The sequence below is a fragment of the Antedon bifida genome, chromosome 4 (assembly GCF_963402885.1).
Source record: "Antedon bifida chromosome 4, ecAntBifi1.1, whole genome shotgun sequence".
Classification (NCBI taxonomy): Eukaryota; Metazoa; Echinodermata; class Crinoidea; order Comatulida; family Antedonidae; genus Antedon; species Antedon bifida.
Genome location: NC_136229.1, coordinates 16,164,518 through 16,178,022, shown reverse-complemented (window position 1 = coordinate 16,178,022; position 13,505 = coordinate 16,164,518). Strand labels below are relative to the sequence as shown.

Genomic DNA, 13,505 nt, shown 5'->3' with positions numbered 1-13,505 from the left:
ATTTTCGACATATTAGGTTCATTATTATTGTTACAACTTACGTGTGTTATTGATATAATGTCATCACATATATTTTACTATCACTTGTGAAATCACGCATGATAATGAAAGGTATAAAATAGTATAATGAAAAACATATACATAAACAAAAGAGAGACTGGTTTGTATATGTCTCCATGAAAATTGAATGGAATTTGTAAAAAGAAAAGATGAGAAAAATTAGAGAGCAAAAATAAAAAGAATAATTATCATACGGCAATTTAGGAAGACAGTACAAGATGCCACGTTTTAACATTTTATTTATTAGTACATAAGCTGGTATATTCAGTATAGACTAGTCCAGATTTGAGAAAAATGAAATGCTGTAGGCATTTCGTGTTAAAAGCAAAAAAACATGTGTTTTAGGGTAATTTCGGGGTGCTGAATTCAAATCTGCTGTTTACCCGGCTCAATTTTTAGATCTTCACCCTTAATATGTGAAAAACAAAATGGCCATTTCAGACTTATTTTGGCTTATAACTTGACTTCTAAGTGACGTAGCAAGTTAAAAATGGTGTCTATACCTATGTTTGTGATTATGAAGATTCCAAATATACTGTTATTAAAGTTGTAAATATTCTATTTCAGCCGCCATGTTTGAAATCCAAGATGGCCGCCATTTTAAACATATTTTGCCTTATTAACATGACTTTTAAGTAACATAGTAGGTTAAGAAATGATGTCTTTACCTATGTTTGTGATACTGAGGATTCTAAATATATTGTTACTAAAAAGTTGTAAATATTCTATTTCAGCCGCCATGTTGAAATCCAAGATGGCCGCCATTTAAAACGTATTTTGGCTTATAACTTGACTTATAAGTAACATAGAAAGTTAAAAACGATGTCTATGTTTGTGAGACTGAGGATTCCAAATATATTGTTATTAAAGTTGTAAACAGCCGCCATGTTGAAATCCAATATGACGCCTATTTTAAACACACACACACACACATATATATATATATACAGATGAAGGGCTAGTGTTGCCCGAAAGCTCTGCTAACTTTTCTGGCTGTTTTACTTTATCGTTTTGATTTAGTTTTTCGTTTTTTTTTGTATCTCCATTGAGATCCAGCTACATGATACCCACAGCATTGTCATTTTTTCAGTAATTTGCCTTTGGATTTATATACTGTATATATACAGTATATAAACATCACAGGCACAGAATAAATTCTAATCCGCCCGGTGATATAATGAAATTTAATTAATTAGAATGGTACGTGCTCACATTTGGCGCACTTATGTTTCTTTTTATCAATAAAATATTCTATTTCATCCACCATGTTGAAATCCAAGATGGCCGCCATCATTTTAAACGTATTTTGGCTTATAACTTGACTTTTAATTAACATAGCAAGTTAAAAATGGTTTTTATACCATAGTCCAGTAAAAGTATGGTTGCACCTAGAACAATTAATTGCAACAGAATTTGTTTTGTTTTGTCTGGTTGATATGGTCCAAATTAACATCATATCCAAAGTTTACCAAAATCGGACATCGGGAAGTGGGTTCATTAGCATAAATTAAAAAGGCCGCCATTACCATTTTGAAGTCTTGTATATTATCTCCTTAACGGTTTAACTTATAGACCACCTACTGTAAGTGCATTACGAGTAGTTATAAATGTATAGTTTACATTAGGCCTATAGCATTCGATTATTTTTTTCTAGACCACCAGCCGATACGTAGGCCTACTCAACTGTATTAATACCACCTATTTACATTGATATATTTAGTTTCCTCAACAAATTGCTGTAAATAAATATAGATAGAGCTATCAGGGGCGGTCGCAAGACTATTTTAAGAGGGTTGCCCAAAGACTCCAGGGCTGTAGACACTGAGTATTTGAGCAAGCAAATTGTTAAATGACACCCCTAGATGGCCGCAAATTCCCGATGAAGGTACTTTTGGTACGGTAATACATTCTAATAGCTGTACTCAATTAATGTAAATTAATTATCAATTAATAATTTTAAAAAGTTATACAAAAAATATGAAGCTGTTGCTATAAATATATTGAGCGAAAGGTTAAATTGTATAATTTGGAATTTTAATTCATTTAAAAATGCTAAATAAAGTCAGATGTTAAAACCACAATTTCCAAAAATTCATTTTTATTTATCCACTATAAACTTTACAAAAGTGTTGTTTTAAACCACACTCCAAATAAAACAAAGAAAATAATGATAGGACATTTGCAGAAAGAAGCAACCTTTGCTCTGCTACCGGTATAACACGGTTCAAATTTCGGAACGTCTATAAATTACTACGGAAATTCGGCCTAATATTTACGAACGTACGGAAATGAAGATAAATAGGATACTACACGCATCGGAAACACAAAACTATACGCACAATTATGATTTGGCCTAAAAATTGGCCTTAGATTATGGAAAACCACCGGCAAAACGCAATAATTATTAGCCTTGGCAATATGCCTAATATGGTTTATTCAAAGTCAAACTGTAACTAATCCCTCACTATTCAATCAAAATGTTATTATTATACTAGTAGGCCTATATTGTTATAAAATGGATTGCGTGATATGAAAATGGATTGATAGTAAAAGGTAATAAAGATACGTTCTTGTCTGGTTATTAGGTATTCATGCTCTGATGAAGCAGAGGATTATTTTTGTAGCGTTCCATTTAAAATAAATTTGATTACAAAGAAATATTTTGGTTGTGAAGTCGTTTTAACAATTAGGCTAATATCAAAACATTCAACAATGATACATAAGTGTGCCAAATGTGAGCACGTACCATTCAGCGGTTTCAGAGGAGATACGTAAAATTACTCGACAAATTTAGTAGCAGCAATATAGGCCTATATATATCCACCAGTATACAGTAGGCACAGCTATGTACAGATACATTCAGCCATACCCCACCGAGAGTCTGTCCAATCGAATTGGAACAATACAATGAAAGCCCCAGTGGTCTAATGGTTAGAACATCTGACAAAATGACAATGCTGTGGGTATCATGTAGCTGGATCTCAATGGAGATACAAAAAAAAACGAAAAACTAAATCAAAACGATAAAGTAAAACAGCCAGAAAAGTTAGCAGAGCGTTCGGGCAACACTAGCCCTTCATCTGTATCTATATATATATATATGTGTGTGTGTGTTTAAAATAGGCGTCATATTGGATTTCAACATGGCGGCTGTTTACAACTTTAATAACAATATATTTGGAATCCTCAGTCTCACAAACATAGACATCGTTTTTAACTTTCTATGTTACTTATAAGTCAAGTTATAAGCCAAAATACGTTTTAAATGGCGGCCATCTTGGATTTCAACATGGCGGCTGAAATAGAATATTTACAACTTTTTAGTAACAATATATTTAGAATCCTCAGTATCACAAACATAGGTAAAGACATCATTTCTTAACCTACTATGTTACTTAAAAGTCAAGTTAATAAGGCAAAATATGTTTAGAATGGCGGCCATCTTGGATTTCAAACATGGCGGCTGAAATAGAATATTTACAACTTTAATAACAGTATATTTGGAATCTTCATAATCACAAACATAGGTATAGACACCATTTTTAACTTGCTACGTCACTTAAAAGTCAAGTTATAAGCCAAAATAAGTCTGAAATGGCGGCCATTTTGTTTTTCACATTTTAAGGGTGAAGATCTAAAAATTGAGCCGGGTAAACAGCAGATTTAAATTCAGCACCCCAAAATTACCCTAAAACACATATTTTTCGCTTTTAACACGAAATGCCTACAGCATCTTATTAGAGTGGAAATATGACTATCTGGACTAGTCTAGTAAGGAATTAGGAAAACTATTATTTTTTACATTTTATATTCAAACCTTTTTTACATTGCTTTTCCCATCAAATTGCTATTTACAACAGGCCTATAGAATAATACATAGGGGTTTGTCTACATTCAGAGGTTCTAACTTGGAAATAATACTAATAGCGAGCTCTCGATTTGGGACGGTAGACAGAAGAATCGACGAGATCTGTCTCTTTAATTACTTTCGCAGTATTGGTTTCGTAACCATTCATAGAATGTCATATTCATTGTCCAATGACGACACAGAAGTATGCATTATTACAGGCTGGAAATACATGGTTATGTATGTCTACTACTAGCACGATCAATTACCGTGGCGGAAGAGGAGGGAACACTCCTTTCTGAACATTGCCAAGTACGAAAGAGTAAAGGGGACCGTAAAATGGATAGTACATTTTTTACATCTCTACAACGTCAGCGGTTCTGTCGTCATACACCCGACCTCGCATGTATGGCGATCCGTGAATGATTGTAAACTGGGTGCCATCTGGAGAATTTGTCTTCGAGCTGCGCATGGACTCGGACGCACGAGTCCGCATCTGCTCGTCTTTAACTGTATTGGTAGCGTGGTGTATATATAGATACATAGCAGACACACCAGACATTTCACTCAATGGAAATGCTAGAGAGATGACACCGAACGAAGCCGAAAAGTAATATGAAAAAACTTCTTCACCACTTCGCGGTGAGTTTTCGTCCACTGCATGGTTGATACAAGAACAGAATACTATCAGACTTATCATCATAAGCAGACCTGGAAAGAATAATAGTAAACTTTTCTAACATAATTTGTATATTATTAGCCATCTAAATCTGTCTAGTGATATTATAGCTAAATTCCGTGATAGAACCTCTTATTTGTTTCTCACGTAACACCTGTATCATATACTGAAACATACCGAACCTTTAACCTAAGCTTCTATGATACAGGCACCACATAATTATGATAGACATGTGATGCTGAATTACGGAATTTACTTATGATGCGGAACACAATATTGTCATATGTGGAGATACAATACTCAGGATTACAACCTTTTCAACAACCAACTTCTAGACAGTATAATGGAATGGAATAATTGTTAGTTCAATTTTTTGCCCTAGGTAGGCCTACTTTATATTATAAAGAACTTACTTACTTACCTGAAATGATAAATATTAAACCGGCTATGAAAATCCAATGGCGTCTACTGGATGTTACTCCATCTGTCAGTCCAAATGTCGCCATAGCACACCCAATGATCATAAAGAACATACCAGCAAATACAAGAGATGTTGTCTTACGAATACTCTCTAAAATCAGTCACAATCAGTTTATTGTAAGTTTCATAATAAATATCTCAAAAGTAACTTTTTCTGCTAAAAATAACAAATGCAGTATTATAACGTATGGATATTTTTTAAACAAGAAATTATATTAAGAATAAAATGTGATTCTTTACCAAATAGAGGAAGGTAAACAACAATTGGTGGAAAAGATAAATTTTTTTCTTTGTATAAGGAATGCTTTTACAAATTGCGTTCAATAAAATTGTTTTTACAAACTAATGCATCAACCGGCAAACATAAAACAAGATGAGTGCTTGCAGAGATTTTAAAATTCAAGACTGTGTGTTGATTTCGTAAATCGTTTTATGGCGCACGGATTATAGAAAATACTTACCGAGAACTGCCGAATTTACGTTTGGTGGCGGAGCAATAAATTCAAAGTTGACATAAGGTATTTTTGCACATTCATTAATCTTGATTGAGCCTGTGAAATAGATCACAACAGTCGAGTGAATCTTAGTTCCAATCTTTTTTTTTTTCAAAATTCAATTAACAAAAACAAATAAAAAAGATGTTTGGACAAAATAGGAGTGGCAGATGACAGTATACAAAGTTTCTTCAGTTGTGGAAAAGTTTAATCGGATTTTAATTTAGGAATACAAGTAAAGTTTTATCTCAAAATTAAATTATGCAAAAATAAATTAAATACTTTTACGAACGTAAGAATTCTGAGCAGCATAATGTATTTCTTCTATTATTTATTCAATTTGTTTAGAACTTATTTTTTATTAAGCATAATACCGTATATTCTAAAGCGTGCTTAATTGATTGTCAGTCATTCTGATTATTAGAATTTGAATTAGGCGTTGAGTTAAATTAGCATAAAATATGATTTAATAAAGCTTGCTAAAGCTCTAAACATATAGTTAAAGTTTGCCAATTTAATTTCAAGCTGTTGCACAGAATTTTAGCATGTAGTGTAAAGCTGAAATTATGGAAGTTACTGGAAACTGACCTATGCAAAAAATGTAAAACTGAAATATAAAATGAAAAACATATGATATTTCTTTGTAAAACAACCCAACCAGTCTGGAGAAAGTTTGATTTAATGATTGTAACGTGTTTCCCTGCAAACGAAACACGCCATCAATTTTCCAGTTGGATAAACATTATTACAGGGAATACTAACAGCAAACTCATCATTTTTGTGTTTATAAGTCATGTTTTACCTATAATAATTCATTAAATGAAGAAAATGTTTCACAAACAATATGGAACGTATACAAAACTGAACTTTCCAATTTAAAAAAATATGAACACGCATGCAACTTTATCAAAGCTGAACAAAAATGGGCTAACGTAAAAGAAAAACTCTTTTAGTACGTTTTGATAGTTATATATATCTATGCTCCTCCGTAATACGACCAGGATGAAAAAGATTCGCTATCCAATCGAATTTGAAAAATACCATAAAAACCCCAGTGGTCTAAAGGTTAAGAAAAATCTGCATATCAAGCAAACTGTTCCGGTTTCGAATTTCGATTTTGGCGACTTTTCCATCTTTTTCGTTTTGAATTTTTATGTGCCTGTGATGAGTATATGTATAATATGTATATATATATTGAATTGAATAGATATAAAAATATTTTAACATTAATGTATAAAGTTATTTTAAGTCTTTTTATTATATATATTATATATATTAGTATAGATATACTTTAAAAAAAAGTTTTACATCCGGGTATGAAGCGTCTCACATACACACGGAGCCAAAATACTATTTTGGACTTGCACAGTGTATGGACTCTAACCTTACGGTTTTCATTAAATAGATCATTCCATTTTATCCATTCTAAATATCTTATTTTTCAAACTTTTGCATTCTTCTTACTCATCTCATTCATTTTTGTCTTGGTGAAAAGGGAGGGTATTTTATATTCCTCCCCTGAGCTTATAGCCTCTCTACCCGAACACGAACACGAGCTTTATAGAATAATGACAACTGTCAAAAGTACGTTTTTTAATCAATTTTTATCATCTTTTTATTGCCATTTTGTTACTTATTTTATATATTTAAATTACTTTTTTTTAAATGTAAAATAACGAATGCAAATATGGTTTTAAAAACATCAAAATCAATCATTTTATGTATATACAGCAAATGTTTTTATTACTACTTATCACTACTTTTAACGTTGTAACATATAAACGAGAGAAAAAAATATGTTTACAAAATATAATATTTATAACAGAGTATGATAATAAAAGTGGGACGAACCCACACAAGACAAAAAAAAGTCATTCTGATTATGATTAATTCTAATTAAGTCAAACTATCAACAAGAAGTCACAACCAAAAAACGGTTAAAAAAGAAAAAGAAATAATATTTACTGAATCAATCTTAAAGTTATATAATCCAAGAGCATCTATTGAAATTCAAACTAAAAATAAATCTCATTTTGAAATTTAAATGTCGTTAGAATTGAAAAATGATTGAAATTTCAAATTAAATTTCTGCTTCTCATTGCAAAGTGTGAAATTAATGAGTTATACTGACCGTTCTTCACTGTATGTGTTTCTGTTGGTGCGGGTGTATCTGTAACACCGTCATCATTATTTTTTTTCCATTTATTTCGATGAATCCAAATATGTTGAACTAGAAAGTAACGAGAAATTTATCATGAACTTTGCGAACTGACTCGGAGTGGTCGTGCCAGATTATCTTTCTCTGATCGATTCGGTTTTTATTATCACAAAGGCTAATTGAGGTCGTTATAAATCTACAAGTAATATGAACAACTGTAAATATAATGTGAAATTTACTATTGTGTTATTTTTCAAATGAACATTCTTTAAAATGTATGAGTCTAGTCTGCTATACACTATATAAACTTAATTAAATCAAATATTGGCTTGTCAGACGAGCAAAATCAAAAGGTACAGCACAGTTTTCTATGATCCATTTATTTGGCCTAATACTAAGAAATGTCTCAAATTTGCAAACAAAACTGATATGTTGACATCGACACCTCTTGTACACAGGACTGTAACCAATCGCTACTAAAAGAACAACCAAGAGCAAGAATTTTAACTCCCAACCAATTTACCAACCAACTCTTTTGGAATTTGGACGAAACGTAATGACGTATGCGCAACTCAAGAAATTCGACAATTCACAAGTTGTGTGATAGGTCAATTACTTGTGCGTTTTACCACCGCGCGCAACCTAATTATCTGGCCGACACTGGGTGAAAAGAACTACTTCTTTCTTTCGTGGAGCGACACTGGAGTCCAGTACAGATGAATGACTCTCAACTCTCAGATGTTGCAAAAACTGTGATTATTACATTATTTATTTGTCATCCATCATAGAATGAAAGCCGCTGTTAGCTAGCAAAGACTAACAGTATTCTAATGGGATACAGTGACATTTATAGGCCGCCGTCAGAAAACAACGTCAACTATGAGAACCAGATGGACAAATTAACTTGATAAAATCCTTTGCTTAAAACAACACACCTAAAACAGACAATAATATATTTCTTTGTATTGTGTTCTTACGATTCCCGTACCAGTGTATGTATGTAAGTGTATATATTCTAGTTATTGCTTAATACATTGTGATGCCTGTATCATAGAATTACGCCTAACCTAACCATAACATAATACAGGCGTAACACGTATGATACATGACACTGTATTACAGAACTTGCCTATGATACTGTCAGTTAATGACATGCAGACACACAGAGAATCGGTTGAAAACTGTATGTAATACTAATATGCGTGCAAATTATAAATATTTTCAGACAGGGTATTATTTTAATGTAATATTAATCTAACAATAGATGTTTATAATAGATTAAAAAAAGTTATAAGCATTACATAGCAGTGTAATGCAATGGTTAGTGTACTTTTGTCTCTTGAAAGCCATAAGTATGCATTGCAGTACTTTTAAAACACTTGTTCTTAGATTGAGAAGAACAAAATCAAAGTCTACTAATTTAAAAATAATCTTTACATGCCATCGGCACCAAATTCAATAATGATACAAATATTACGAATTACAATTTTTATGAATATCATTTCTTGTTTTATTATTCTATATTTTAATAACATATTCCAGGGAATATTTTACTGAAAGACGAGATAGCATGACAGTCACGTTATAGCTTCTCAATTATAGATCACTTGGAAATTATGAATCTCATTTTCTGCGCTTGACACTCTCTTTGGTCTCTGGAGGCAACGCGGCTTATTATCCGAGTCTCTGAATAAAATCTCTCGATAAATTGCAATATCATCGAATGTGAAATATTCTATATTGAAATTACAAAACAAGAAGCTAAGAATTGTAAGGAACGTTGGTGATGAAGTTACAACAATGGGTAACGGGTTGGACTAGATACACCCTTTCAGCAATTTATATTGATTTAATTTTAGGCAAATTGCCAAGGATAACCATAAGTGAACTCAATCACTCTCCTTCTCTCAAAGGTGGCTCTCCCGTTCACACGACAAACATAAACACAAGATGCTCTACATAAACAAAGACTTATTACAAGGGAGTGGAGTTGCAAATTGTCATGAGAAAAAATCCTGACATATGACAGGACTTGAACCTAACCAACAAGCCACAACTCCACTCCATGGGAGGGTGTATTAATAGGCCCTATGGTAATCTAACTTTACCAAGTATTGTTATTAAATTTTGCCTTCCGTGGTAAACTATTTTAAAATAATAATTATCATTCTATTTTATAGATTATTATTACCAAGATAAACGATGGTATATTAAATAAACGATCTTTAAATTAATTTAATAACCAAATAGATATTATAGATATTATTAATATAACACTCTAATTAGCATATCCAATTATTATTATAAACGAACAGTAAATAATATGCTTAGAGTATGCTATATAAATGATACGCCTGACTGTGTTTATATCCATCATCGCTCGTAAATTGTGATAACATATGGTATTATATTTCGATTTGAATAAAAATCTATTTGGAAATACATCCGAATTGGCAGTAACATTAAATGTAAATACATTTGTGACGTAACGGCAGTAAATACAATGTTTACGCTTTAAATAAACTAGTTTATACGAATTGTTCTTCAATATTAAAATATTTAAAAATATTGATTTTATATTTTAATACTTTCTAGAGAGAAATAGAAAATATATATCTTCATGGAAAAGTAGTTATACCGTTGATGCACTAGAATAAATAAACTAGAACGGCACTCTGAGAGTGCACACCTCCGCCTAGGAGGTATGCTGCAAATAGTAACAGAATAACATTAATTGTATCAACTAACAATATTTTCAGTTGACTAACAATAGAACAATTACTACAGTTGAACAATTTAATAAAAAAAAAGTGGAAGGGGTGGTGCGGGCTGTTCCCTAATAGTATAATGAACGAGCCTGTCAAAACGCCAGAAACAAGCGGGTGAATGGGTTTTTTACAACTACTTGTATGAAACATGTACATTAAATCAAATTATTCTTACAAATTAAAAATCACAAATTTATTGTTTCGTTAAGACTGCTCAGTACTCAGTAAAATTGTCTCTTATCTTTTAACACTTAGCAGGTCTGAAATAATACTAGCAAGTGGTCCAGAATTGGTCCGAAATACCTCCAAAATTTTATGGAGTGGTCCTTGACCATATCTATCTTTGTTTTCAATTTGGCAATACATTTTTTAGTAATCTTGCTAACAGACAGACACACGTGATTGACTACATAACCTCTTTTGCGAAGGTAATAACAAGGATAAGGAATATCAATAAAAAATGAGAGGAAAAATTCAACAGGGTCTCTCGCCCAGTTGATATCAATTAGACGAGAAAAAATTACCCACCTTCGTATGGACATGCCTTGAAGAGACCAGCATGCAACCTAACCCACGCTTGCAGTGTTGAGTCTGGAAAGTCTCTATGATAAGCCAATTCTCTGGTCTCAATCCAGTAGTCGCTGAAAAGACCTCCTATCAGCAAGAACACAGCCAGGTATCCAAGACCTAGCATTGCTATGGTCAGCAATGGCTGCTTTTTGGACCCCAGGGTAAGTTCTGGTAGTTTTCGCATACTGGTGAACTCTTCTGATGGAAACAAAACCATAGTTGCTATTATTCCATTACTAATACGGTCCTACAATTGACCAATATAAATATTTTACGTTAAGTTGTCGTTTCAGTATTAAAACAATCCAACTTAGCCTATAACACACTTCTGAAAGTCTCTCCAAGTATAAATAATACCAAGTTAAGTCCAGTTTTCACCGCTGTATCACATTGAAGTCAGCAAGTGTTTGGCCTAGACATATTGGATAAAACAGCTGACGCGAAGCTTTCCAAAATAGTATTCAATTCAAGCATCTGATTCAGTTAAGAGCATGTTCAGAAGACATAGTCCAACAAGTTTATCTCGTCAAATGAGAGGATTGTGTATCTATAAACTTTATAGTCTGAAACAACGGTTTTGTTGAAAAAAACGGTGAGATGAAATGACGTTCAAATTACATTAGTAAACCAACGAATGGGAGTTTAATATTGGATAATAACATCTCTTCTGTAAAATTAACAACCATGCTATTTTATCGATCGACGTGAAAATAAATCGCCGTTTTTATCGAAAAGGGTCGTTAATCCTGATATTTTGACTTCTATTAAATAGTGGCGTTAGTCATACGTTACCAAAAGTAACATAACGTATGTTTGAAACACAAATAGACGTACCATTAAATGTAATAGTAGCCTAATGTGGAAGAAATAAGCAGTTTAAAAACTGATTGACGCACCAAGATTGTTGGCTACATCTACTTATTATACAGTTAAATAACTATTCAAATGACCGACATCATTACAACTATTACTCATAATTAACAATAATACGATTCAACAAACTAAATAAAATCAGATGAATAAACTATTATGAATAATATTACGTATGCAGTACTTACCGTAGTTGACTTGTGAATGTATAGGCGCACACGTCGAGCGAGAGGCCTTATTAGACCTGACTGTTGATGTAATTACTCTAGAGACGTTTTCAAGATTGCTAGTAGTAAATAATAAATGAATTCAGGCGTAATGAATTTTAATGAACGTAAGGGAATTAAGAACGAAAAGTCAACATTACGTTACATGGATGATTGTGACGTATATAATTATGCCTGTTCTACCAGCTGGTTCTACGAACGAAACTTAATTGTACGCTAATTAACATTATTTATTAAACACGTTTACCGTATGTATGTATCAAGTTTATATAAATGACTTGAATTATGTAATAATATTTTAACATTGGCCTATATACAATATTTCAACATTGGCCTACTGCGTTTTGTTATTTGATGTTTTTTTCTTTTGTAGTTTTATTATGCCATGCAAAACGAATTCCTATTTTAGGTGGACCAATAACATTTCTTGAATTTCTTGAAGTAATAAAATCAACAGAAAAAACAGAATATTGCGTTTCCCGTCATCAATCACATTGTTTCAAGCGATTCGTCAAGTACCTAAATAAAATTATACTAAACCTGCGTCAAACGAGTCTTATAAATAATGATAGGTAATTGTTGAAGCAAACTACCTGGGTTTAGAACCTACTATTGCAAAGTTATAACAAATACGTGATCAAAAGTTAATGACATAAATATAAATTTTTAAAAACACATCACTTTATACAGATTGCACCTAATTCGTTTCTACTAGTTTTGTGCTAAGCAGAGACGCTGACGCATAAATCAACATTGCGTTTCACCTCGTCAACTTCTGTACATCCATATGCATCACATGATTTTATAAATTGCAATAATAAATATTTTAATGTATAAGCGCCTTAATCTGGATTAATGAGAGAGTTGACCACGTGTTGTGTATTAAAAGCATCGTAACAAGTAAAAATAGCGTAAGTATCTCTGGTTTGTCGATTTAATTACAACTAACACGTAGCGAAGCATTTTAATAAGTTATGTATGTAACTAGTAAGGCTAATCATCTACCGTTGTATTTAAAGTCATAGCGGCAAAAACGTTTCTTTCAGTATCTCCGACTTCTGAAAATCTGCTCAAGAACGATTTTTTCCCCACACGTGATGACGTGTGGAATACTGTATCTATTCATATATCTCCAAAACGATCACAAAAGTTTCACAATCAAATTAATGTCTATTCTACTCGTGGAAGAAGCTAGTTAAAACCTTAACCGGCTATTGCGCATGCGCAATATTTTTACGGACTGAGCTGAATAATGCAAATTTATCGAATTGCGGAACTCATGTATGATAAAATTAATGCATAAAGTAATGAATTTCAAGATGTGAATTTTCCATATCGATAGGGGGCGACAT

At 32.3% G+C, this 13,505-nt stretch overlaps 1 protein-coding gene across 3 annotated transcripts; it reads right to left on the bottom strand.

The window, feature by feature from the left end:
- Window positions 1-273: 273 nt before the first annotated feature.
- On the bottom strand, window positions 274-12,805 carry LOC144840544 (voltage-dependent calcium channel gamma-5 subunit-like). Of its 3 annotated transcripts, XM_078696383.1 has the most exons (7): window positions 12,747-12,805; window positions 12,115-12,212; window positions 11,015-11,254; window positions 7,692-7,790; window positions 5,528-5,617; window positions 5,008-5,157; window positions 274-4,618 (listed from the first exon to the last, which is right to left on the bottom strand). In XM_078696383.1, exons 3-7 carry the CDS (start codon window positions 11,238-11,240, stop codon window positions 4,263-4,265), a joined length of 921 nt encoding a protein of 306 aa, XP_078552509.1. In that variant the 5' UTR covers window positions 11,241-11,254; window positions 12,115-12,212; window positions 12,747-12,805; the 3' UTR covers window positions 274-4,262. The 3 variants fall into 3 exon arrangements, with proteins under 3 accessions (XP_078552509.1, XP_078552510.1, XP_078552508.1); XM_078696384.1 differs by lacking the exons at window positions 12,115-12,212; window positions 12,747-12,805 and adding an exon at window positions 11,414-11,691; XM_078696382.1 differs by lacking the exons at window positions 12,115-12,212; window positions 12,747-12,805 and having other exon boundaries at window positions 11,015-11,330.
- Between the last annotated feature and the right edge of the window lie 700 nt (window positions 12,806-13,505).

Bases quoted from the DNA above. Each gene is read 5' to 3' on its own strand.
- LOC144840544 (XM_078696382.1), bottom strand. From the start codon at position 11,273: ATGGTTTTGTTTCCATCAGAAGAGTTCACCAGTATGCGAAAACTACCA. The intron at 7,791-11,014 runs GTGGGTAATTTT...GTTACTTTCTAG, and splicing joins CAAGGCATGTCCATACGAAG to TTCAACATATTTGGATTCAT. The intron at 4,619-5,007 runs GTAAGTAAGTAA...TATTCTTTCCAG, and splicing joins TTTAATATTTATCATTTCAG to GTCTGCTTATGATGATAAGT.